This window comes from Oryctolagus cuniculus, chromosome 2 (genome assembly GCF_051225735.1).
Source record: "Oryctolagus cuniculus isolate XC-2025 breed Fujian yellow rabbit chromosome 2, ASM5122573v1, whole genome shotgun sequence".
Classification (NCBI taxonomy): Eukaryota; Metazoa; Chordata; class Mammalia; order Lagomorpha; family Leporidae; genus Oryctolagus; species Oryctolagus cuniculus.
Window position 1 is genome coordinate 160,192,721 of NC_142868.1, and position 25,744 is coordinate 160,218,464.

At 40.7% G+C, this 25,744-nt stretch overlaps 1 protein-coding gene and 1 pseudogene across 4 annotated transcripts in view; one reads left to right on the forward strand and one right to left on the reverse strand.

The window, feature by feature from the left end:
* FBXO11 (F-box protein 11) overlaps nucleotides 1–25,744 on the forward strand; it is a 95,125-nt gene that overhangs the window by 30,393 nt on the left and 38,988 nt on the right. The window contains exon 2 of one of the 3 annotated variants that reach the window (XM_008254435.5): nucleotides 25,149–25,226. The exons of the other annotated variants lie outside the window; for them this stretch is intronic. Coding sequence (XP_008252657.3) covers nucleotides 25,149–25,226 — 78 coding nt within the window. The remainder of the gene's footprint in view (nucleotides 1–25,148; nucleotides 25,227–25,744) is intronic. 3 annotated transcript variants of the gene reach the window in all.
* LOC100345060 (small ribosomal subunit protein eS24 pseudogene) lies at nucleotides 15,109–15,588 on the reverse strand (annotated as a pseudogene). The gene has a single exon (XR_016230376.1). The product of XR_016230376.1 is annotated as a small ribosomal subunit protein eS24 pseudogene (transcript).

The window sequence follows — 25,744 nt, forward strand, 5'->3', positions numbered from 1 at the left end:
TATATTTAAACTATTAATACAATTTCTGAAATAGTTGTCTTACACTACCCCTTTATTCTTCCATAGATTATTTGTAAAATTAATTTAAAAATTTTAAAGAGTCTATTAGACTCAGGTAGTAAATGGTTTATGAGAAAAGACAGGAAAAGGAGGAGTAGGAAGCAAAGATAAAGCAAAGTAAATGTAACAAAACAAAGTAGTAGAAACATAATTAACAGATTTAATCTATACATTTAAATGTTATGGAATGTTAAACTACTGTGGAAAATTAGGTATATTCAGAGCAAAAGGGCACAGATTAAGTATAAAAGGAAGATTTATTTATTTGAAAGAGTTCAAAGAGCTAGAGACAGAAGAGAGATCTTCCATCCATTGGCTCACTCTCTAGATGGCCTCAACGGCTGCGACTGGGCAAGGGCAGAGCTAGGAGCTTCATCCGGGCCTCCCATGTGCGTGACAGGGGCTGAGCACTTGGGCCATCTTCCGCGGCTTTCCCAGGCCCATTAGCAGGGAGCTGGATCAGAAGTAGAGCAGCCAGGACTCAAACTGGCACTCATATGGGATGCTGGCATTACAGACTACACTGTAGCCACTATGCCACAACGTGGTGCCAGGAGAGATCTTCCATCTGTTTATTCACTCCCCAAATGGCCACAAAAGCCAGGTCAAGTCCAAGCCGAAGCCAGGAGCCCAGAATTCTATCTGGTCTCCCACATGGGTGGCAAGAGCCCATATATTTGAGCCGTCATCTTCTGCTTTCCCAAGTGCATTAATACGGAGCCTGCTTGGAATCTGAGCAGCTGGGACACAAACCAGTACTCCAGTACAGGATGTCAGTGTCATAATCTGTGGCTTAACCTGCTGTACCAGAATTCCTGCTCCAAAATAACTTTTAAAAGGCTTAAATCCACAGAAACAGGAAAGGAACAAATGAAATCAACATTTTGCAAACATAGTTGATAAGTAATAAGCAACTTAAGTACCCAATAAAATTGAAATTAAACCTGCAGGAATGATAGCTATATGAAACAAGGGAAATCATGTCGAAGAACCCCAGAAAGACTAGGGAATTAGAGGTACCAGTATACCTTTGAAGGGTGGATATAGCGCAAGAATAAAACTCATGAGTACTGGTTTTAAAATTTTGAGCAAACTAGTTAGACTCTGGCTCCCTTCTTACATCCTAAACAGCCAGAAATTTGCTTCTTCATTATTAAAAGCAGAAAACTGAGGCTTATTGAAATATACCAGAGACAAATGAGGGAGGGGCTTCAACCTAAAATGATGCTTAAAAAAGTCTGTATATGAAAAGGTGAGAACCCCAGTGCTAAGTCCTTGGCCTCCTTGAACACTAGTTTATAGATTTTTGTCTTCCAAGACAGAGCTTAGAAAAGTACTCCCTGGGAAGAACTAACCTGTCTAGAAACTATAGCTACAGCCTTAACCATTACTGATTCGAAACTTATTATATGCCACTTAATTTTCCACAGTAGCAGGTCTCAAACATGATCACAGGACCTCTTTAAGTATTTAAAGATATTGAGGATGGGGCGGCGGGGTGGAGTGGGCGCTGTGGCGAAGCGGGTAGAGCCTTCCTGCTCCTGGCTCTTGGCTTCGGATCAGTGCAACTCCGGCCATTGCAGCCAATTGGGGAGTGAACCTGTGGATGGAAGACCTCTCTCTCTCTGCTTCTCCTTCTCTGTGTAACTCTTTCAGATAAATAAATAAATCTTAAAAAAAAAAAAAAGATATTGGGGTTCCCTACAAACATCAATAATTTCTTTGTAAGTGTGGTTATAGTCATCACTATTTACTATATTATAAAAACAAAATTTATTGTTTTAAAAATAATAATAAACCTATTATATATGTTATTATGGCATGATTTTATGAGAAATAACTCCAGAACAAAAAAATTAGACTAGCATTGTTTTAACATTTTTGTAAGTCATGTCTGACTTAATGAAACTGAATTTTAATACTTGTTTCTGAATATCCTATTATATTATACATCATAGATACAACCTCCAGAAAATTCTGCTTTGTATACTTGTAAGAAGATAAGAATGGAAAAAGTATATAATGTCTTAAAGTCTATTAATAATGAAAATAGGTTTGACCTTAACACTCCCTGAAAGTCATCCCTTCATGACTGCCAGGGATCTCAGGACCACACTTTAATAACAGCAGCTCTCAGGAGAGCAGCTCCCAATCATAACCTCACACAGAATTTTTTTTTTTTTTTTTTTTTTTTTTTTTTTTGACAGGAAGAGTTAGACAGAGAGAAAGGTCTTCCTTTTCTGTTGGCTCACCCCCCAAATGGCCACTATGGCCAGTGCACTGTGGCCGGTGTGCCACACGGATCTGAAGCCAGGAGCCAGGTGCCTCCTCCTGGTCTCCCATGCTGGTACAGGGCCCAAGCACTTGGGCCATCCTCCACTGCCTTCTCAGGCCACAGCAGAGAGCTGGACTGGAAGAGGAGCAACCGGGACTAGAACCCGGCGCCCATATGGGATGCCGGCGCCACAGGCGGAGGATTAGCCTAGTGATCTGCAGCCCTGGCCCACACAGAATATTTTTTAAAGATGTCATTATTGGGGCCAGTGCTGTGGCATGGTGGGTAAAGTTGCCGCCTGCAGTGCCAGCAACCCTTGTGGGCACCAGTTCGAGTTCCCGCTGCGCCACTTCAATCCAGCTCTCTGCTATGGCCTGGGAAAGCAGTAGAGGATGGCACAAGTCTTTGGGCCCCTGTACCCATGTGGGAGATCCGGAGGAAGCTCTTGTCTCCTGGCTTTGGATTGGTGCAGCTCCAGCTGTTGCAGCCAATTGAGGAGTGAACCAGTGGAAGAAAGACCTCTCTGTCTCTCTCTCTGTCTCTGTCTCTGTCTCTCTGCCTCTCCTTATCTCTGTGTGTAACTCTTTCAAATAAATAAATACATCTTTAAAAAAGGCCTATATAGGCCTATTTTGAATGAGTTAGATGGAGAGAGCCCTTCCATCCTCTGATTCACTTCCCTGATGACCACAACGGCCAGGGCTGGGCCAGTAGCTTCGTGTAGGTCTCCCAAGTGGATGCCAGGGGCTCAATCACTTGGGCCATCTTCTTCTGCTTTTCCCAAACCATTGGCAAGGAGTTGGACTCAAACTGACGCTCATATGGGATGCTGGTGTCACAGGCAACAACTTTACCCAGTGCATCATGACACACCCTGACAGAATTTCTAAACAGCATTTAGTTCCTTACTCTAATATATGATTGGACAGCTAGAGATTACTAGACAGTTGAAGAAAGTCTATGACATGAGTGATGCAAGCCAAAACAGAAGGATGGAAACAAGCAAACTAGAAGAAGTAGATAATGGTACACAGGAAAAAGAAAACATGAGAGAAACTCAGAAGGCTAAAAGCAGGTGCTGTATGAGAGAATTTCAAAAAAATTGTGGCAAATGGAATTATAAGCTTATACAAAATTTTGAAATCTATTTAGACCTATTTTCATAATATGAATTTTCTGTGGACTTTTTGAAATCCTTCATAGTTGTATAAAGTAATAGCAGGAAATATTGACTGATTATCTTAACATAAGAGTGGGGAAGGACTTTATATTCAAATCCTTAGAAATTCATTGTTGTGCAACGTGGAATCAATTTGTTTACCTCAGAAATGTTTATTAGCCAATTGATGCTGGGCTTAGGTTTCTGGTAGGGGCTTAGTTGGGTGATTTATATCGAGATCTTTAATCAAGTTACTGTGAAATTGTTGGTCTGGGCTGTAATCATTTGAAGGCTGGTCTGGGGCTGGAATGTTTGCTTCCAAAATGACTCATTCACATAGCTGTTGGCAATTGGCAAGAGGCCTCTCCAGTTCTTTCCTGGTTAGCAGCAGCAGGTTTTAGTTCCCTGATGTGTAGGCCTTTCCATAGAGGTGCCTGAGTGGATCCTTAAGGCTTCTGACACTGTGACATCTAGCTTCTCTCCTGGCAAGTCATCTAAGAGCAAACAGGAAACTATTGTGCCTTTTATGACGTCTCTCCTAAATTGCATGCTGTCAGTAACTGTTCCTTAGGAACAATTCATCAAGAACAGCCAGTACTTAAGGGGAAGGACCATGACTTTACCTCAATTAGGAAGGAGAATCATAGAATTTTGATGTAAATTTTCTAAAACCCCTACACTGATTAATGCTAAATGTTAATAGATATATTCTCTGCAGCCATTCTGGAGTGATTTTATTTCTAGACAAATATTTCAAGGCATTTTAAGAGATACATAAGGGGATTTTTGTTTTTTGGCTTGCATATTCATTACCATATTATTTGTAGTGGTGGAAGTTGAAAGTAGTTTGGTTGTCCCATATGTCGTTCTCAATGTAGACAGGTAAAATTTATGAGTACACATTTTATTAGTTTATTAGAGCTTCCATAAAAAAGTACCACACTGGGAGCTTAAAACAACAGAAATTTATTCTCTTGCAGTTCTGGAGGTACATGAGAGAAATTTATTCTCTAGTCTTTCTGTCCAAAAGAAACAAGGTAGCAGCAGCATGGTGTTTTCCTCTGAGGATCCTGGATAGAATCCTTCCTTGCCTAAACGTAGATTGTGAGTGGCTGTTTATCTTTGTCTTTCCTTGGTTTGCAGCTGCATTACTCTAGTCTCTGCCTTATGGCATTCTTCCTTTGTGTCTCTGTCTTCACATGACATTTTCCTCCTAAGAATACCAGTTGTATTGGATTAGGGCCCATCCCCAATGACCTCATCTTAACTTTGATCTACAAAGACCCTGTTTCCAAATAAGGTCGTGTTCATAGGTACCAGGAGTTAGGTTGTCACCCTTTTTCAGGGACACAGTTCCTTCCACTCATACTCACATGGACTATTAAGTAACAATCAGAAGCAACTCTTTAGATGTACACATAGTACATAGCCAAAAAATAAAGAAGGGGCAGGTGCTGTGACGAAGTAGGGTAAGCCTCTGTCTGTGGTGCTGGCATCCCATATGGGCGCCAGTTGGAGTCCTGGCTGTTCCACTTCTGATCCAGCTTCCTGGGTCTAGGATGGCCCAAATGCTTGGGCCCCTGTACCCATGTGGGAGACCTGAATGAAGCTCCTGGCTTCGGATTGGCCCAGCTCTGGCTGCTGTGATCATTTGAGAAGTAACTCCGCCTCTTAAATAAATAAATCTTAAAAAAAAAAAAAAAAAGGCAGTAACAGCATACATATAAATTAAAAATGGTATATTAGAGCTCTCCAAAGAAACAGAACCAATAAGATGTATCTACCCCTATGTATAATAAAGATACATAAATTATATATAACTTGATTTATAAGGAATTGGCTTAAGCAGCTTTGGAGACTGTGAAGTCCAAAAAGTCTACATACAGTACAGACTAGCAAGCTTGAGGCCCAGGAAAGTCAGCGGTGTACGTGAACTCTAAAGTCAGTCGAATAGAGAATTCCTTCTTGCTTGGGAAGGCCAATCTTTTTGTTGTATTCAAGCACTCAGCTGATTGGATGAAATATACTTACATCACGGAGGATAATCTGTTTATTCAAAAGTTCATCAATATAATCTCATACAAAATCACTCTGAAGCTGACAGGTAAAATTAACCATCACACATCTCCCTTCTGTTAGTTTGGCCCTCATGTGTCTCTCCTTTAACCATACTCAATCTCCAAATAAAGGCAAAGTTATACTTCAGCCTATAACTGTCTTGCATACCAAAAGCTCAGTAACCCTTTTCCCAGAAGAGGATGCAAAGCCCTGGATGATGTTTACTCCTTGATAACTTCAGCTTAAATACTATGATATAAAGTTAACAATACTGAAATACTATCATATAAAGTTGATGTATCTTATGTTACACAAGAAGGAAGAAAAAGATATTTGCTATTTATGTTATATACATACACATTCCTCAACTAGTTGTGTTTCTTTACCTTATGAGGTAACCCAAACCTTCATTCCTGAAGGGTTTAGGCCATTAGTAGTCCTGCTTATATGGGCTTGTAGTTTTCTGCTTTTATCACAGGCATGGTAATACTAAGAAGTGGCTCAGGTAGTTGGGTCCCTACTGCCCTTTCTGGAGACCTGGATTGAATTCCTTTGTTTTGGTTCAAGCCCAGCTCCATCTCCAACCATCGTGAACATTTAGGGAGTGAACCAGCAGATGGGAATGCTTTCGTATGTGTGCACTCATTCTCTCTCTGCCTTTCAGATTTAAAAAATGAAATTAAATAGTGTGATACCTTAGAACAGGGATGGGGAACCTTTTTTTCTGCCAAGGGCCATTTGGATATTTATAATGTCATTTGTGGACCATACAAAATTATCAACTTAAAAATGAGCATGCTATAGATTTTCTGAATTGTGTCCTAACTGCTATAGATTTATTGAATTGTAGTTGCCTTGGCAGGGTCAGACCAAATGATTTCATGGTCTGGACGTTTCCTCACTCCTGCCCTAGAGAGTCCCCTGTATTCCAGAAATACTCTTCCTTACCTTCACTGTAGAGTAGCCGTCCACTTGCCTCTTGGTATTCCAGGTCAGTCACTCCAGAGGCATGAGGAGTCCATAATGACAAAGTGGCAATCCAGTTTCATGTCTCTTAATGGAAGCTTTTCTCTGCAGCTAAACCTCTAGGACAGCAGACCATAAGCTCACAGGGACAAAAAATTCCTTTGTGTGTGACTAGGTATAAATAGTAAGTGGTGTCACTTCCATTCACCCCTTGATTCCTGCACCTGTGAGCCTGGCTATAGAAGAAAGAGCACTGTATGTTGGATGTGATTCAGAGTATGTATAGTCTTCTGGAGAACCTTCCCATACCCCTACAAGGTATTACTACCCAGCTTAACAATGTAACTGAATCTTCCTATGAAACTAGCTGCTTTAGGATTGCAAGGAATATGGTAAAATGGGTGAATTCTGTGAGCATGAACCTGTTGCTGCCTGCTTGTGTTGTGAGGTGTCTATTCCAGTAAGACAAATCCTGCCCTATCCTGCTGGAAGTGGTCCAGTGTTATCAAGCCTTCTACCAGGTGGTTGACTGAACACTCTGGGAATGGTGGCCTATTGAGGACTGAGTCTGCTGCCGCCATATTGGACTCTGAGCAGCAACCATAGCTGAATCATTCTCAATGAGTGGAAGTCCAAGTTACACAACCTTCATCCTTGTCACTATAGCTGCCTTGTTCATGAACCCATTGGGCAATCACAGGGTGGCAAGGGGAAAGAGCTGACTTGTATGTGTATAGTGGGTTATCCTATATTAAAATCTGCTGATAACATCCTTTGGTGAGCATTGACATGGAACACAGGTATCTGACAAAAGAGTTGTGAGTGGCAGTGAGTTGTTGTTTTCAGGAGAATCATTTAATTGTCGCTACGAGGACTTACAGAACTCTTCTTTTGGCTGCTTCTACTAGGAGTGTTTCAGAGAAAGAGGCTGTTCATAAGCCTAACTTCAGAGGAAGATGATTCTACACAGCAAAGTCCTTTACCAACTTTAATAAACACATAAAGTGAATAAGAAATACTGTTTTAAGCTAAAGAATTTTAAGAATTCATTACTGTGAGGCCAGCACTGTGGCACAGTACGTTAATCCTCCACCTGCAGCACCGGCATCACATATGAGTGCCAATTCTAGTCCCTAGGCTGCTCCTCTTCCTAGGCCATAGCAGACAGCTGGACCAGGAAGACAGTAGAAGATGGCCCAGGGTGCTTGGGACCCTGCCCCCGCGTGGGAGACCCAGAGGAAGCCCCTGGCTTTGGATCAGCACAGCTCCAGCTGTTGTGGCCGTTTGGGGAGTGAACCAGTGAATGGAAGACTTTCTGTCTCTTCCTCTCACTATCTGTAACTCTGCCTGTCAAATAAATAATAAAATTCTTCAGAATTCATTACTGCAGCTTAGCCTATCTGAGTGTTACCACACTGTACCAATAAAGTGCAGAAAAAATAATGAAATTAATGGAGTAAATCAGTTAATTAAAGGAAGTTGTGTTAAAATCTGGAACCTGAGAACAATTAGAAAATTTTTAGTCTTTAAGGTAATTCTTATTTTTAAGTTGTGAGTCTCATCAGAGTGCTTTATTCTTAGAAATTCAACTCTGAGAATACATACAAAAGATGTCAGAGATCAAAAAACATTTTGAATTATCAAAGTATTGTATACTTAAAAGTAGTTTAAAGATGATTAAAGTTTATTGTGGAGAATCCTGGCTTTTATTGAAGTATGTTGGGTAGAGGGATAGTTTTTCCTTTAAGAGATACGGAACTGAAAGTTGTTCAGAAAACTTGTTCAGATTTATAGATATTTCTGGTATACTTTTGTGATACAATTTTGATTCGGAAGACTCTTTAGATATGTATACAATTCCATTTTGTAGATGTTATATGTTATAAAAGTTGAGATAGAGCATATTTGAAGTAACTAATTTTTCTATATTATTTTGCAATTTTTAAAATACCATTTTGATTTTTGCTTTCCTAGCTAATCTTTTTAAATCTCTTACTATTGATACTTGTTTTCCTTTTTACTTCTTCTTTCTCCGTTTCATTATGTTTAATACAATAATTCTAAGAAGTAGGTATTTTTCTGCCATTTTACACTTGAATTGAGACTTAATGAGACTAAGTAATCTGCCCAAGACCATGCAGCTAAGTAACAGAGGTGCTATTTGAACAAATTCTTTTGACTCTAATAACCCATGTAGTTTGCACTAATGCCTTTTTTTTTTTTTTTTTTTTAAGATTTATTTTTGAAAGAGTTAGATCTTCCATCCACTTGGTCACTCCTCAGATGGTAGCAATGGCCAAGGCTGGGCCAGACCAAAGCCAGGAGCCAGGAGCTTCATCCAGGTCTTCCATGTGGGTGCAGGGGCCATCTTCCACTGCTTCCCCAGGCACATTAGCAGGGAACCAGATCAGAAGTGGAGCAGCAAGGACTGGAACCGGCGCCAGTGTGGGATACCAGCATTGCAGATAGTAGCTTTACCCACTGCGCCTCAGCACCGGCCCCTCCACTGATATCTTAAATGTATTAAAGATTTTTACACAAATGCACAGAGTATTTTTACTTTGTGTGACTATCAAAAACAGATTTGTCAGAGTAACAAACCCCAAACAATTGTTGTTTAAAGTATAGAAGTTTATTCCTCTCTGTTGTGATAAAAGTCTTAGAGGTAAAAATCTGAGGTTGGTATTTATGTTCTATCATGTCATTAGGAACCTAGGCTCCCATTTTATAGCTCATTATCCTTAAGTACATGACTTTTATGGTTTATACTATTTATATACTACTTATATAGTATATATATAGTATATATAGTATATATAAATATACTATTTATACTATTTGCTCATGCTCTTGTATTCTACCTGGCGGGAAGCAGAAAGAGTAAAGAAGGGCCTTCCTTTCTTTTTCTTTTTTTTTTTTTTTTTTAATTTATTATTTGAAAGGCAGAGTTACAGAGAGGCAGAAAGAGAGCTGATTCATCAGCTGGTTCACTCCCCATATGGTTGCAACAGCTGAAGCTGAGCCGATCCAAAGCCAGGAGCTTCTTCCGTGTCTCCCACACAGGTGCAAGGGCCCAAGGACTTGGGCCATTTTCTATATAGCAAGGGAGCTGGATCGGAAGTGGAGCAGCCAGAACTCGAACTGGGATGCTGGCATTGCAGGTGGAGGCTTTACCCACTATGCCACAGTGCTGGCCCCCTTTCTTTCTTTTACGACATATTCAAAAAGTCATATGGGACACTTCTATTTATATCCCGTTAGACAAAATCTAGTCAGATGGCCACCTCAGTATTAAGAGGCTGAGAAATATGGACTTTATTCTGGATATTTGCTCAGCATATAAATAACAGTGATAAACTGTACTGATTCCTCTGTTCATTTACAGTTAAGGAAATTTTTATTCTAACTAGGGTAGAGTAGCCAGGTATTTTATTTATATGTACAGAAGCAAAGTCTGTTTAACTATTTGATTGTTATTTGACTTTGAAATTATGGTGGCATAATACATAAGGAAAGAGTGTTAACATAATAAGTGGAATATGATTAATAAAATAATGCATGTGGATTATAAAAGATCTTCAGGGGCCAGTGCTGTGGTGTAGCAGGTAAAAGCTGCCACTTGCAGTTCCAGTATCCTATATGGGCACTGGTTTCAGTCCCAGCTGCTCCACTTCAATCCAGCTCTCTGCTAGGGCCTGGGAAAGCAGTAAAAGATGACCTAAATCCTTGGGCCCCTGCACCCATGTGGGAGATCTGGAAGACGCTCCTGGCTTCGGATCAGCCCAGCTCCAGCCATTGTAGCCATTTGGGGGGTGAGCCAACAGATGGAAGATCTCTCTTATCTGTCTTTCTCTCTGCCTCTGCCTTGCTGTAACTCTGCCTTTCAAAAAAAAAAAAATCTTTTTTAAAAGCTTCAAAATAGTTTTTTTGATTTTAACTTCCATCACTGGTGAGTCAAAATACCTAATTCATATGCATGCCATTGCCCTAATGATTAAGTTAATGATTTACCTTATATCTGTGGACTTTTCTTTATCTTGACAGAAGCTATTTGTATATAACATAAATAACTTACTAATCCTAGAATGCTTATTTATTTATACTATTTGCTGTTTGTAATTATGAGTTAATTAAAAGATACTTGTATCTTCCATTATTTTTGTTTTCTCAAGAGGTACCATTCTCTTTACTGTAGTTATGTCTTATAAACTGGAGATCAGTGAAGTTAAAGATGACTAAATTTCCACAGATATTCCATTGTCTACGTTAACATTTTGTTTGAAGTTGCAAGCAAAACCATAAATCTAGCTTTGGATTTATCTCTATGGTCTATCGGAGGATGCTATAGTTCTTCAAAATTAGCCTACACCTTTGAAAACTTTTGTACCACAATTTCAAAATACTAGGTCTAATAGAAACTATGGAAAACTTTGAAATAAACATAAAACTTGACTCAGATATTTCATAAAATGGGAGCTATTTATAAACCCTTTGTTTAGAATACTTTATTAAACTAATGCCCTTAATGATGATCAGTTTTACCTAAATTTTCTGTAACTATGTTGTAGGGCCATTTTAATGAACTATTTAAGAACACTTGGGGAAATTAAACTATATTTTCATTTAATTCTGCTTTCTGTTGATCTGTTGAAATGTTATTCCTAACATTTGTACATAGTTTTCTAATTTAATAATTAGCTCACTAACTTTCCTGTGGTACCAATGGGTATGAAAAAATTTTTATAACATTATTTGTCTGTTTGCTCTTTTTAAATATGTATTTATTTATTTGAAAGGCAGAGTTACAGAGAGGCAGAGGCAGAGAGAGAGAGGTTTTTCATCTGCTGGTTCCCTCCCCAAATGGCCACAATGGCTGGAGCTGAGCTGATCCAAAGCCAGGAGCCAGGAGCTGCTTGGTCTCCCACTTGGGTGCAGGGGCCCAAACACTTGGGCCATCGTCTACTGCTTTCACAGACCATAACAGAGCTGGACTGGAAGTGGAACAGCAGGACTTGAACCAGCACCCATATAGGATGCCAGTTCCTGAAACTTGAGACTACTTCATATTAAACTAATTTAACAACAACAGTGTTTTGGTTTTATTTTTTTTTATTTTTTTATTTTTTATTTTTTTGACAGGCAGAGTGGACAGTGAGAGAGACAGAGAGAAAGGTCTTCCTTTGCCGTTGGTTCACCCTCCAATGGCCGTCGCGGCCGGCTTGCTGCGGCCGGCACACCGCGCTGATCTGAAGGCAGGAGCCAGGTACTTGTGGGGTGCAGGGCCCAAGCACTTGGGCCATCCTCCACTGCACTCCCTGGCCACAGCAGAGAGCTGGCCTGGAAGAGGGGCAACTGGGATAGAATCTGGTGCCCTGACCGGGACTAGAACCCGGTGTGCCGGCGCCACAAGGCGGAGGATTAGCCTAGTGAGCCGCGGCGCCAGCTGGTTTTAATTTTTATATTGAGATCAGTTTGAAGGCAGGGGAAAACATGGAAAAACTACTGTAAGTCTTTGGACTAATTGTTTTAGATTTATTGTAACCATTAAATAGCATTCATATGGCTGATACTGTGATAATTGCTGTTGGAGGAGGATCCAGTGAAAGGATTATACATTCTGCATATTTAGAAATGTGAATACATTTTATCTGCATACAATTTATGCTTAAGAGTTTGTCCTGTGGATTAGGTTCTTGTTTTTATTTTCCCTTCTCCTTCCCAGTTCTTCACAACACTCCACATTGTTTAATTCCTTTTGAATTTTAAATTATTTCTCTAGTCCAATGGCTTTCAACTCTGGTTGTGTATCCTGAGCAGTGGAGCTTTTCCAAATTGTAAGATGCTTTTGCACGTGAGTAACCTAAATCTGACTCAAGATGGCTTTAAACATCAAGAAAACTAATCTGACACGACAAGGAATTTCGTCTCCTATATTCTGTGGTTGCAGCTTTGCCCTTCTCAAGTTGTCAGCTTGGGTGTTATTAGCTCTCCTTAAGAAATGAGGATGGGGTTCTAGTCCCGGTCGGGGCGCCAGATTCTGTCCCAGTTGCCCCTCTTCCAGGCCAGCTCTCTGCTGTGGCCCGGGAAGGCAATGGAGGATGGCCCAGGTGCTTGGGCCCTGCACCCCATGGGAGACCAGGATAAGCACCTGGCTCCTGCCATCAGATCAGTGCGGTGTGCCGGCTGCAGCGTGTCGGCCGTGGCAGCCATTGGAGGGTGAACCAACGGCAAAGGAAGACCTTTCTCTCTGTCTCTCTTTCTCACTGTCCACTCTGCCTGTCAAAAAAAAAAAAAAAAAAAAAAGAAATGAGGATGAGCTGCTTACTATAATAAGGCAACCTTTATTTCTCCTTGTTTGTATCTACTAAGAGGAAAGAAAGGACTTCTTGTTTCCCAGATGCTGCCTCCCTCATCCCGGAAAAGCAGTTACCTTTTGTGTCTCACTGGGCCAGATCAGTTTAGATCTTCCTGCCCTTGAGGGATTTGGAATTACTTAATGATTGTATGGGGTAGAATGGTTATTATAAGCTGGTCACAGTATGTAATACATGAGAGTTAAAGTGAGAACGTGTGTGTTTTTGCAAGATCTACAGGTGCCTTGATATACAGCTAAGTTTGAGAAATGCTGTTCTTCCCAATTTAAGACTTAAAAATAACTTGTTTCCCCCATATTCCAGTAGAATGAAGTTATTATGTGACCTTTTTATTATTTTTTAAAGATTTATTTATTTGAAAGGAAGAGTTACAGAAAAAGGAAGAGATAGGTCTTCCATCCAATGATGGAATGGCCACAACATCTTGAAATGGGCCAGGCCAAAGCCAGGAGCCATTAGTTTCTTCTGGGTCTCCTACATGGGTAGGCACAAGCACTTGGGTCATCTGCTGCTGCTTTTCCTAGGCGATTAGCAGGGAACTGGATTGGAAGTATAGCTGGGACTTGAACGTATGGGATGCCAACTGTGCAGGTGGCAGCTTAAAAAAACGACTGACATTTGAAAGGCAGAGTTAGAGAGAAATCTTCCATGCACTGGTTTATTCCCCAAATGGCCACAGTGGTCTGGGCTAGGCCAGGCCAGAGCCAGGAACTCCATCTGGGTTTCTCACATGAGTGGGAGGTGCCCAAGCCCTTTGACCATCTTCTGTTGCTTTCCCAGGCTCATTAGCAGGGAGCTGGATAGGAAATGGAGCAGCCAGGGCTGAACAGTGCTCATAGGATACACTGGCAATCACAGGCAGTGGCTTAACCCACTGCATCAGAATGCCAGCCCCATGTGTGACCATGTGATTTAACTTATCCTCTTCATCTCTCCTAAAGAGGCTAATGGTTTGAATAACCTTGGTTAAGTCTCCAGGGTAAAATAAGGTTTAATTGAGAATAAGGATTGAAATCTTATATTCAAAATTGTCATTTAAATTTATTAGCCAACCATTTGAAATATAGCCAGTTTATAATGTCCTTGCTGTTGGTGAGTCTTTGGAGTGTGCTTTCTGGCAAATGAGTTAACCACTTAGGGCACAATGATTTTTTTTTTTTTAAAGTAACTATTTGGAATAAAGTTCCCAGAAATCTCATTTATCTGAAACAACCCTAAGCAACAAAAGTGAACAGAATAAGATAGTTCTAAAACCCATGTACTTTTGGAAAAAAAATCTCTTAAACCTGTTTACCCTTACTTTAAAAAAACAGATATATCTTGCAAGCTTATTTTACAGATTTATCAGGGAAGAGAAGATGCTTTGTGAGACTTAACTGACCATACAAGTGACAACAACATGACAGTAAGAATGAAAGCAAAATCTCTATAAACTCAGGAGAAATTAAAGATACCCGGAAGTTTAGGACACTTTTTCTGGAAAATGGCTTTGTACTAATGTGGGGTCTCAGGTTTCATCATACCACAAAATAGTTGGGTATTTCATGATTGGAATGATCTTAGAATAACACAGAAAGTATTAACATTTAAGGATGTTCATATAAAAGGCATTACTTTGAAAATATTGTAAGTCAAAATGATTAAAACTAACATTCTGTTTAGTACTTGAAAGGTATAAACTCAGCATTCCTGAAAACACCTGAGGACTACGGATAAATCACATTTTAGAGCTTTAGTTCTTTATTTGCATTTGAGGAATTAGAATGAAATTTCATCCACTTATGATTTTTTTTTTTTTTTTTTTTTTTTTTTTTTTTTTTTTTTTTTTTTTTTTTTGTGACAGGCAGAGTGGACAGTGAGAGAGAGAGAGACAGAGAGAAAGGTCTTCCTTTGCCGTTGGTTCACCCTCCAATGGCCACCGTGGCCGGCGCACCGCGCTGGTCCGATGGCAGGAGCCAGGTGCTTTTCCTGGTCTCCCATGGGGTGCAGGGCCCAAGCACCTGGGCCATCCTCCACTGCCTTCCCGGGCCACAGCAGAGAGCTGGCCTGGAAGAGGGGCAACTGGGACAGAATCTGGCGCCCCAGCCGGGACTAGAACCCGGTGTGCCTGCGCTGCTAGGTGGAGGATCAGCCTATTGAGCCGCGGCGCTGGCCTCCACTTATGAATTTGTAAAAAATGTACTTTCTTTTTTCTGTGTAAATCATCCAAAACCTAATTTTTTTTGAAAGTTTTTACAGTTTATTAATTCCCATGAAAAATTCGCACAATCACTGTAGATAAATTCACTGCAAAATCTTTACTCCTTCGGCTTTTTGCCAGCACCAACGTTGGCCTTGGCAGTTCCCCGGACCTTCTTCATCCTGTTCTTACGCTCCTTTCGCTGCTTTCTTGAAGTCTTTTTCTTCTCATACAGGCCATGTCTTGCAAGTCTGTGTTTGGGTTCATTTTTCTTAGCATAATCCAAGGAATTGTAAATCATGCCAAAGCCTGTTGTTTTGCCACCACCAAAATGAATTCTGAATCCAAACACAAAGATGACGTCGGGAGTCGTCTTGTACATTTTGGCCAGTTTTTCCCAAATCTCTGTCTTCGGCACCATCCCCTTGCCAGGGTGGAGCACGTCAATGACCATCTGCTTCCTCTGCAGTAGTCGGTTAGTCATGAACTTCCGGGTCCGGATGGTTACTGTGTCGTTCTGTAAGAATTCTTGGCCTCAGCCAAGAGCATCATCCCACCCTCCACCCCCATTGGAGACAACCCATCATGTCTCCATCCTGCCTATGGATTCCAAAACCTAATTTTTTTAAAAGATTTATTTATTTATTTATTTATTTGAAAGGCAGAGTTAGAGGTGGGGGGGAGTTCCATCCACTGGTTCACTCCCCAGGTGGCCGCAATGGCCTTAGCTAGTCTGATCCAAAGCCAGGAGCAGGTGCAGGGGCCCAGGGACTTGGGCCATCTTCTACTGCTTTCCCAGGCCATAGCAGAGAGCTGGATCAGAAGTGGAACAGCTGGGTCTCAAACCAGTATCCATATGGGATCCCAGCATTGCAGGCGGCGATTTCACCTATTATGCCACAGCACTATCTCCAAATCTATTACTTTTAAATCTTGCTAAATTTTCTTCCCTTGTATTCATCCCTAATCAGTGCAGAATAGTTTAATCTTAGCCCAGATGTCATGAAATTGAACCATCTTGGCTTTGGTACACATTGTTCCCAAAATCCCTGTTTTAATATTTTACATTTTAATATTTTGAACTATGGTTGACTGTTGACTTTAAGATTAGTGAGTGTATCTTATTGTAATATTTCCCCTTTATACATTTTTGAATCAAGAAAGAAAATAATTTTTATAAAGAGTAGCTTTATATTACCTAAATGCTAATCAGTTCCATCACTGGTATTACTTGGTAAGTAAGTGATATGAATCACTTTAGTTTTACAGATATTAGGCAGTACTCTTTCTAGGATAGTAACTTCTGTGTAAAAAGAGTAAGTTTTTAGTCAAACATAAAGTACTTCCAGTCTGTTGCAATTTTTGCATTTTATTTAACCATGTTATTTCAATAAGTATTCTTGCTTTAGAATATTGTTATTGGCCGGTGCCGTGGCTCAACAGGCTAATCCTCCGCCTTGCAGCGCTGGCACACCGGGTTCTAGTCCCGGTCGGGGCCCCGGATTCTGTCCCAGTTTCCCCTCTTCCAGGCCAGCTCTCTGCTGTGGCCAGGGAGTGCAGTGGAGGATGGCCCAGGTCCTTGGGCCCTGTACCCCATGGGAGACCAGGAGAAGTACCTGGCTCCTGGCTTTGGATCAGCGCGGTGCGGCGGCCATTGGAGGATGAACCAACAGCAAAGGAAGACCTTTCTGTCTGTCTCTCTCTCTCACTGTCCACTCTGCCTGTCAAAAAAATAAAATAAAATAAAATAAATATTGTTATTGACATCAATCTGGAGGTGTATTATATGAAAACTTGAATAATTTGTAATATTTTTTCTAGCTTTTACTTCTAATGTAAAGGGTTTTCCCTTGAATTTCAATTATTCCTAGTGGCCCAAGACAGTAACTGTTTTCAAAAATGATATTTTGGCGCCATCTGCTGTTCTTCAGTTTCTTTAATAAAATGTGTGGATAGTGGATTCAACTTTTTTTCCCCCATATTTTGCCCATATTCGAAAATAAGGGTAATTTTAAAAAATCTGTATCTGCCTTAGTGCCAGTGTTATGGCACAACAGGTTCAGCCTCTACCTGTAACACGTGCATTTACATCCCATATCAGAGCCCCAGTTGGAGTCCCAGTTGTCCTGCTTCTGGTCCAGCTCTGTGCTGCTGCACCTGGGAAAGCAAAAGCTTGGATGACCCAAGTATTTTAGGTTTTACTAAAAACTTAACTCTGCTTACAAAAAAAGTTACTATCCTAGAAATTCTTGGGTGCCTGCCACCACCCATGTGAGAGACCCATGGAGATTTCTAACTCAGCCCCAGCTGTTGTAGCTATTTTGGAAGTGAACCAGCAGATGGAAGATCTCCTTCTCCCCCCCCCCCCCCACTCCATCCTTGAACTAAAATATATCTTAAAAATACGAGTAAAAATATTTTAGAAAAATCTCTACCTGGCTTATGATTCCTAGGTTCTAAAAGAATTCATGAAAAATTTCTATTGGAGAAAGCTGTGTATGAATTTCAAAATATTTTTGTATTTTTAAATCAGTTTTTTCACAGATTTTTTTAAAGTATTTCTGTACTGTTGGCTCTGCCACTTTTGTACATTTCTTCAATGTTCTTGTGTTCCTGAAAACTTTCTTCTATGTGTAGTCTCATGACAAAGGCTTCTTTTTTTTTCTTTTTTTTTTTTTCTTTTTGACAGGCAGAGTGGACAGTGAGAGAGAGAGACAGAGAGAAAGGTCTTCCTTTTGCCATTGGTTCATCCTCCAATGGCCGCCGCAGCCGGCGCACTGCGCTGATCCAAAGGCAGGAGCCAGGTGCTTCCCCTGGTCTCCCACACGGGTGCAAGCACTTGGGCCATCCTCCACTGCCTTCCCGGGCCACAGCAGAGAGCTGGACTGGAAGAGGAGCAACCGGGACTAGAATCCGGTGCCCATATGGGATACCGGCACTGCAGGCGGAAGATTAACCAAGTGAGCCACGGCGCTGGCCCCACTCTACATTTTTTTTTTAAAGATTTATTTATTTTTTTATTTATTTGAAAGAATTAGAGAGAGTGTCTTCGATTCGCTGATTCACTCCCCAGTTGGCTGCTATGTCTGGAGCTGCACTGACCTGAAGCCAGAAGCCAGGAGCTTCTTCTGGGTTTCCCACATGGGTAAAGGGGCCCAAGGACTTGGGCCATCTTCCACTGCTTTCTCAGGCCATAGCAGAGAGATGGATTGGAAGTGGAGCAGCCGGGACGCAAACTGGCAACAGCTTTACCCACTATACCACAGCGCTGGCCCTCACTTTTTTTTTTAGATTTTATTTATTTAGGAGGTAGAGTTACAGACAAAGAGAGGGTCGGAGAGACAGAAAAAGGTCTTCCATCCACTGTTTCACTCCCCAGATGGCCACAACGGCTGGAACTGTGCACATTTAAAGCTAGGAGCCAGCAGCTTCCTCTGGGTCTCCCACGTTGGTACAGGGGCCCAAGTAGTTGGCCCATCTTCCACTAATCCCAGGCTGTAGCAGAGAGCTCGATTGGAAGAGGAGCAGCCAGCACTGGAACTGGCACCCATATAGGATGCAGACAGAGGCTTAGCCCACTATGCCACAGTGTCAGCCCCTCACTCCACATTTGATTTTACTCTTTACAGGTTGTAATTAGAAAGGAGTCTGAAATGGAAAAGTTGTGAAAGACTATAGAAAACATATTGAACACTGAATGGTAGGTAACATTTAAGTAGAGAGGATGGATGTTCTAATAAGCAGGAAGCCCACAGTGAATAAAGACACATAAATACATTTATGTAAACCATATCTTGGAAGCAGAATAGAAGAATAATTAGATCTTCCTTTATAGGAACAGAGAGATTATGTAAAATAATGATTACAGTGCCTGATACATTGATAAAATGTTATCTGTATGTTGTTATTGTTATTGACTGACGTTACTGGTTGGGTAGTTAATTTTGTTGAGTTGTTAAGGAGGCTGTATAGAACAGAAGTTATTACTGTGGGTTCTGACATCAGATCCTAGTGCTGCCACCTACTAACTGCTAAAAAGTTACCTTGGGGGGATCGACACTATGACGTGGCGGGTAAGCCGCCACCTGCAGTGCCAGCATCCCATATGGGCGCCGGTTCGAGTCCCGGCTGCTCCAGTTCCGATAGAGGATGGCCCAAGTCCTTGGGCCCCTGCACCTGCATGGGAGACCCGGAGGAGGCTCCTGGCTCCTGGCTTTGGGTCGGTGCAGCTCTGACCATTGTGGCCAGTTGGGGAGTGAACCATAGGATGGAGGACCTCTCTCGCTCTCTCTCTCTGCCTCTCTTTCTCTTTGTGTAACTCTGACTTTCAAATAAATAAATAAATCTTTAAAAAAAAAAAAAGCTACATTGGGGCCAGCATTGTGGCATGGCAGGTAAAGCCACCACCTGCAACCTGCAAAGCTCTCATCTCATATGGGCCCCATTTCAACTCCCAGCAGCTCCACTTCCAATCCAGCTCCCTGCTAATGTGCCTGGGAAAGCAGCAGGATGGTTTGAGTTCTTGAGCCCTTGCACCCACTGGGAAGAAGTTCCTGGCTCCTGGCTTTGGACCGGCCTGACTCAGCTCAGGCCATCTGGGAACTGAACCAGCGGATGGAAGGTATTCATTCATTCATTCATTCATTCTCTCTCTCTTTCAAACTCTGCATTTCAAATAAATAAGTAAAAAGTTGATCTCTGTATCCACAGTTGTAAAATATAAATAGTAGTATCAGCCGTATATGTTGGTACTGACAAGTAAAAGTAATGCATATTGATACCATTCTTGCTTGATAAGAAGTTCTGTAATAAAGTTCAGTTGTTATTATATGTCCTAGCTTGGTAAGTCATCTTATTTGACTCCAGATGACATGGGCTAATAACATTTTACTTATTTGAAAGGCAGAGGAACTGAAAGAGAAAAGTCTCTTCCATCTATTGTTTCACTCCTCAAATGCCTGCAATAGCCAGGGCTGAGCCAGGATGAAGCCAGGAGCCTGGAATTCCATCCACATCTTGTACACTGATGAAAGGGACTCGATTACTTACGCCATCACCTGCTGTCTCCAGGTACATAGCTAGAAGCAGAGGTGGGACTTGATTCCAGGGACTCCAATTTAGGATGCAGGTGTTCCAAGCTGTGATTTACCCCACTCTCCCCTAATACCTGCTGCCATATCTGTTTGTAAAGGGTAGATTTGTCATCATTGAAGGAGTTAATACGTAAGGCCAGAGTCAAAAACCTTAATATGAGGTAATTGGTTAAAGTTTAATGACAAAGGACTAGTTAAATAAATTATGATACATTTATATGACAATAACCATTGAAAACCATGTTTCAGGAGAAATTTTGTAACATGTATCAAGAACATTTCAGGTTCATAATGAAAAGTAAAAAGCAAGATACAAAGCAGTACATAGTGTTTTAATTATATAATTTGTATAGGCAAAGAGAACTGGAAGAATATTCTTAAATATTGATGGTGATGAACTCATGGTACTTTGAAAAGCTTAATCTTTAAGTGTATTTGAACATACTTTTATAATTAGAAAAAGCTTGAATCTGGCAGAATTTTTAGAATAATTTTATAGCATCCAAAAACAGTACTTTAAAGGAGACAGAATTCATTTTTATCTGCCATTAGGCCTTGCCATTTGTGGATTCAGCATTGTATTTTCTGCTTTTCAAGGCCACTTTTTTTTTTTTTTTAAGATTTATTTATTTATTTGAAAGAGTTACAGAGAGAGAGACAGAGAAAGAGCATGACATCTTCCATGTGCTGGTTCACTCTAAATGGCTGCAATGGCCAGAGCTGTGCCAATTCAAAGCCAAGAACCAGGAACTTCCTCTGGATCTCCCACATGGATACAGAGGCCCAAGGACTTGGACCATCCTTGGTTGCATTCCCAAGTGCATTAGCAGAGAGCTGGATTGGAAGTGGAGCAACAGGGACACAAACCGATGCTCATGTGGGATGGCGGTGCTGCAGATGGGGGCTTTACCTACTATGCCATAGTGCTGGCTCCAAGACCATTCTAAATACCTATTAGAAGTAGTATTTTCTAATAAGAATCATTTCTATCTCATACAGTTTTTAGATGATTGGATCATTTTTTAAAAACCCCTCTAGTTGGGATTTGAAATGTTTGAACCCACCTTGCTAACTTTCAGTATCCTGTCTCCGTTGTACTATCTTTGGGATGTTGTCTCTACTAGGTACCATGTTAAATGTTTTCAGTCTTATTTATGTTTGTTTATTTTAATTTTATTTGAAAGAGTGACAGAGATCTTTCATTTCATTTGTTTACTCCCTAAAGCCCAAAACAGTTGGGATTGGTCAAGCCTAAGCCAGGAGCCACCCCAGGACTCCATCCAGGTCTCTCATGTTGATATAGATACTCAGGTACTCAAGCCATCATCATTTGCTTCCCAGGATGCACATGAGCAGGAAGTGGAGGAGCCTGGACTTGAACCAGGCACTGTGATATGGGATGTGGGCATCCCAAGTGGTGACTTAACCACTGTGCCAAATGTGCACCCCTAATTTTCACAATAATTTTATTAGGTAGGCACCAAAAGTATCTCCATTTTATAGATGAACTGAAAATCAGTGAAGGAGATTAAGTTAAGGTTAAGGTTAAGGAACTTGCCCATGATTACAGGGCTACTAAGCCTGAAGTCTAACCAAGAACTAAACAGTCTTTGTAGAGGCTGTATCTTTAGTCATTGTGCTATACTATCTCCACATAATTTTGATATTTATAATACAAAAAGACTAAGGATCTACCTATTGCAAAAATGAAGGACCCAATTTTATGTTGTAGTGTTTTGGTATAAAATGTTAATTCATGGGGCAGGTGTTTCAATGGTTGAGATACCCACATCCCTGAGTAGGAGTCAGCTGTGACTCCTGATTCCAGCCTGCTACTAATGCAAACCCTTTGAGGCAGCAGATGAAGGTTCAAATAGTTAGGTCCCTTCCACCCACATAGGAGACTGGGGTTGAGTTCCTGGCCATTGCAGGGATTTGGGCAGTGAACTAGTAGATGGTAGCTCAATCGCTGTCTTTGTCTCTTTGCCTCTTAAAAAATAAAAAAAAAATTGTGAATGTTTTGAATAAAATATTATGTAAGAAATATGACTTTGGGGTTAGTGTTAGTATAGTGCATAAAGCCACTGCCTGTGACTCCAGCATGCCTTATGGGTGCTAGTTCATGTTCAGACTGCTTCACTTCCAGTCCAGCTCCTGACTAATGGCTTTGGAAAAGCAACAGATGATGGCCTGAATGTTTGAACCCCTGCCATCCTTGTGGAGATGCGGATAAAGCTCTTGGTTCCTGACTTTGGCCTGGTCCCCAGCACTGACTGTTGCCGCTATCTGGGGAGTGAACCAGCAGATAGACCCTCTCTCCCTCTATCTTTCACTGTCTCTGTGACTCTGACTTTTAGAATAAATAATAAATCTTTTTTTTTTTTTCATAAAAATGTATGACTTTGATTTTTACAATTTTTTAACTTTTTAAAATTAAATATTTTCAAGGAGTATTTAAAGATTCATGTATTTATTTGAAAGGCAGAGTTAGAGAGGCAGGGGCAGAGAGAAAGAGGTCTTCCATCCACTGGTTCACTTCCCAGTTGGCCGTGATGGCCGGAGCTGTGCTGATCCGAAGCCAGGAGCCAGGAGCTTCTTCCAGGTCTTCAACTCTGGTGCAGGGGCCCAAGGACTGCTCTTCCAGTCCATAGCAGAGAGCTGGAATGGAAGTGGAGCAGTCAGGACTCAAACCAGCGCCCATATGGGATGCCAGCACTGCAGGTGGCGGCTTTACCTGCTGCGCCATAGCACCGGCCCCAGACTAGTTACTCTTTGTAATAAATATATTCAGTAGTATTTAGCATGACTAATTTGTATTTAGATAGCACAGTGATTAAAAGTACAGAGCTCTTAGAGATTGAGTCATTTCAAATTCTGCCTCTCCTACTTAATGCTGTGTGACCCTGGTCAAGTTGATTTCTTGGTGTCTAGTTTCCTCATCTATAACATGGAAATACTAACAGTATGTTCCTTACAGATTTGATTGTAGGAGTCACTGAATTAATACATATGTAAAACACTTTAAATGGTAGTGGCTGCACACACTGAGTGTTCAGTGTTAGTTACACTATTAATTGCAGTAGTACTGTGTTCTAGTTACTGTTATCAGCATCATTTGTGTTGATTGTACAGTAAACTTTTTAAAGACTTCTAAATTACTTTGTAGTGAAAAATAAAAACCAAAAAGTTGCGCTTACAGTCTATTGACATAAAAATTATTTTGCTAGCACTTAATGGTTTTCTAAACTTCACATCATTTAACTGTAATAGGTCTCAGATGCTCATCAATAAAACAGGCTAATAATATCTTTCCTGTTGGGTGACTTCTTAATTTGTAAAAACATTACTAGACACCATGTTGTAGGCCCCGAAATTATGATCTCAACCGTGAGACTGTGAAAGAAAGAGAACTGATGATACGCAGCCCCTTTTGCCCCTGCCATTGTGGGTCTCTGGTTTTCTTCTTGGAATAAAATAGTTATTTCATGTGTGTATTCACAAAGGAAAGGTTAAACATTTAGTGACTCTAAGAGTACAATAGCCTTATTCTCATTTTGCTCTTTATACTTCCCTGGTCTTTGCCACTCTCCATAAAGCTGAACTAGTTAGAGTCATTTCTAGAAATTTCTAAATTTCACATGGCAGGCTAAATTGCTTTCATTTACACTGTGTGTGCATATTGTTGGTCCTGTTTTATATTCTTGTAACACTATGTGCCCCTAGTACTTAGCACTCACTGTCTTGCTTTATTTGTGTACATGTCTTACTCCCTTGTTGTCTCGGTGGCTGATCTTCATATTCTCAGTGACTAGCAAACAGATGGAAAATAAAAAATTTAGTTGATGACTTATTAAGTTTGACTTAATTTTTAATATGGGGCCATGGTCATTGTGATCATTAAATTAATGATACATTTGATCTGTGGTCATACTAGCACCTACTTGCATGTAACACTACTGTTGAATTACATTGTTGTCCAGTTAAACTTGGCTTGAACTTGAAAATATTTAAAATTTTATTAAAGTTATTATAAAAATAATTTTTTCCTTATTTGGCAAAATGGAAGTGAATGATTTTTTTTTGTAAATTTTGATCCTTAAGAAATGGTGAAAATTCAAAACTAAAGGAAGAAATATGAGAATAGAGATTTTTTTAATGTTTTATTTAGGAGAAGGCTATTCTGTCACTAGATGGCTGGGTCTAGGTTCTTAGCTCCAACATAGGAAAGAATTTGAGAACAGAACATAGGTAAAGGTTAGCAGAGGAATAAGATTTATTGTCAAGAAAGTGAAAGTGTGCTGTTGAGAGAGAGTGTAGTCATGCTTGCGAATGTGTTGCACCCAGCAAAGTTCAGTGTTAACCATTTATATGGTCTGCAGGAATTGAATATGGGAGTGGTGTGTGGAACATGGTTTAATTGAATATTCGTAGGGGGTGGGATTTAAGTGCCACCCATATTCTTGCCTTTTTAGGAAGTCTCAGTGTCATTGGCATCAGGTGCATGATTAGAGTAGGAGTATCATTCATGATAATTTTATTATAGTGTTGTTATAATTAGTTATAGGTCATCACAGGGTCATAGTCAGGAGCCATGTTGGGTATTTTCAGCCAGTACCAGTTTTTGGAGGTGGTTTTGCAAGAGATAATGGTTTTAGGTTACCTCAGTCACAGCCCCAAAGTGTGGAGGGGTTGGGTGGAGTAGGCAGGGTTGAAGGGAGGACCTGGTGACCTCGGCCCTCTGCTTGCTAGCTAACTGCCTGTTTCAATTTTTTAAAGATGTATAAACAAGTCTTTCTTTTTTTTTTAATTTATTTATTTACTTGAGAGGCAGAGTTACAAAGAGGGAGAGACAGATCTTCTGTCTGTTAGTTCACTCCTCAAATGGCGCAACAGCCAGAGCTTGGCCAGGAGCCAGGAGCTTCTTATGGGTGTCCCATGTAGGTGCAGGGGCCCAAAGCACTTAGCCCATCTTCTGCTCTCCCAGGCCATCAACAGGGAGCTGGATCAGAAATGGAGCAGCCAGGATTAGAACCGGCGCCCATCTGGGAAGCCAGCACTACAGGTGAATGCTTAACCTACTACTACCCCACAGCGCCGACCCCTGCCTCTATCAGTTCTATACTCCTTTTCTTGAAAGCAGTTGGAGAAAATGTCTTGGGAAAATAAAATGTGATGTGTAATAGAAAAAAATGAAAAGAAAGCTAAGCTATTTCCAGATGATATTGATTCTTGAATTAGTAATGTCAATCAGATTTTCTTTTGCTTTAATTTTTATACATTTATTTGACAAGCAGAGAGTACTCCGTCCTCCCGTTCACTCCTCATATATCCTCAACATTCTGGGGCTGAAGCTGTGGATGGGGACACAGACCAGGTCTACCACAAAAGTGTCAGAAACTGTTGCTTGTCAGGATCTGTGTTAGCAGAGAAAGTTGGGAGTGAGAAGGTAGAGGCTGGAATCAAACCCACTTTGATGGGGGATGCAAATATCTTAACTGCTAGGCTAAACATCTGCTCCATCTTTTACTTTTCATCAAGCTGAGATTAAGAAATCTTGTTAATTTTGGAACCCACAGACAT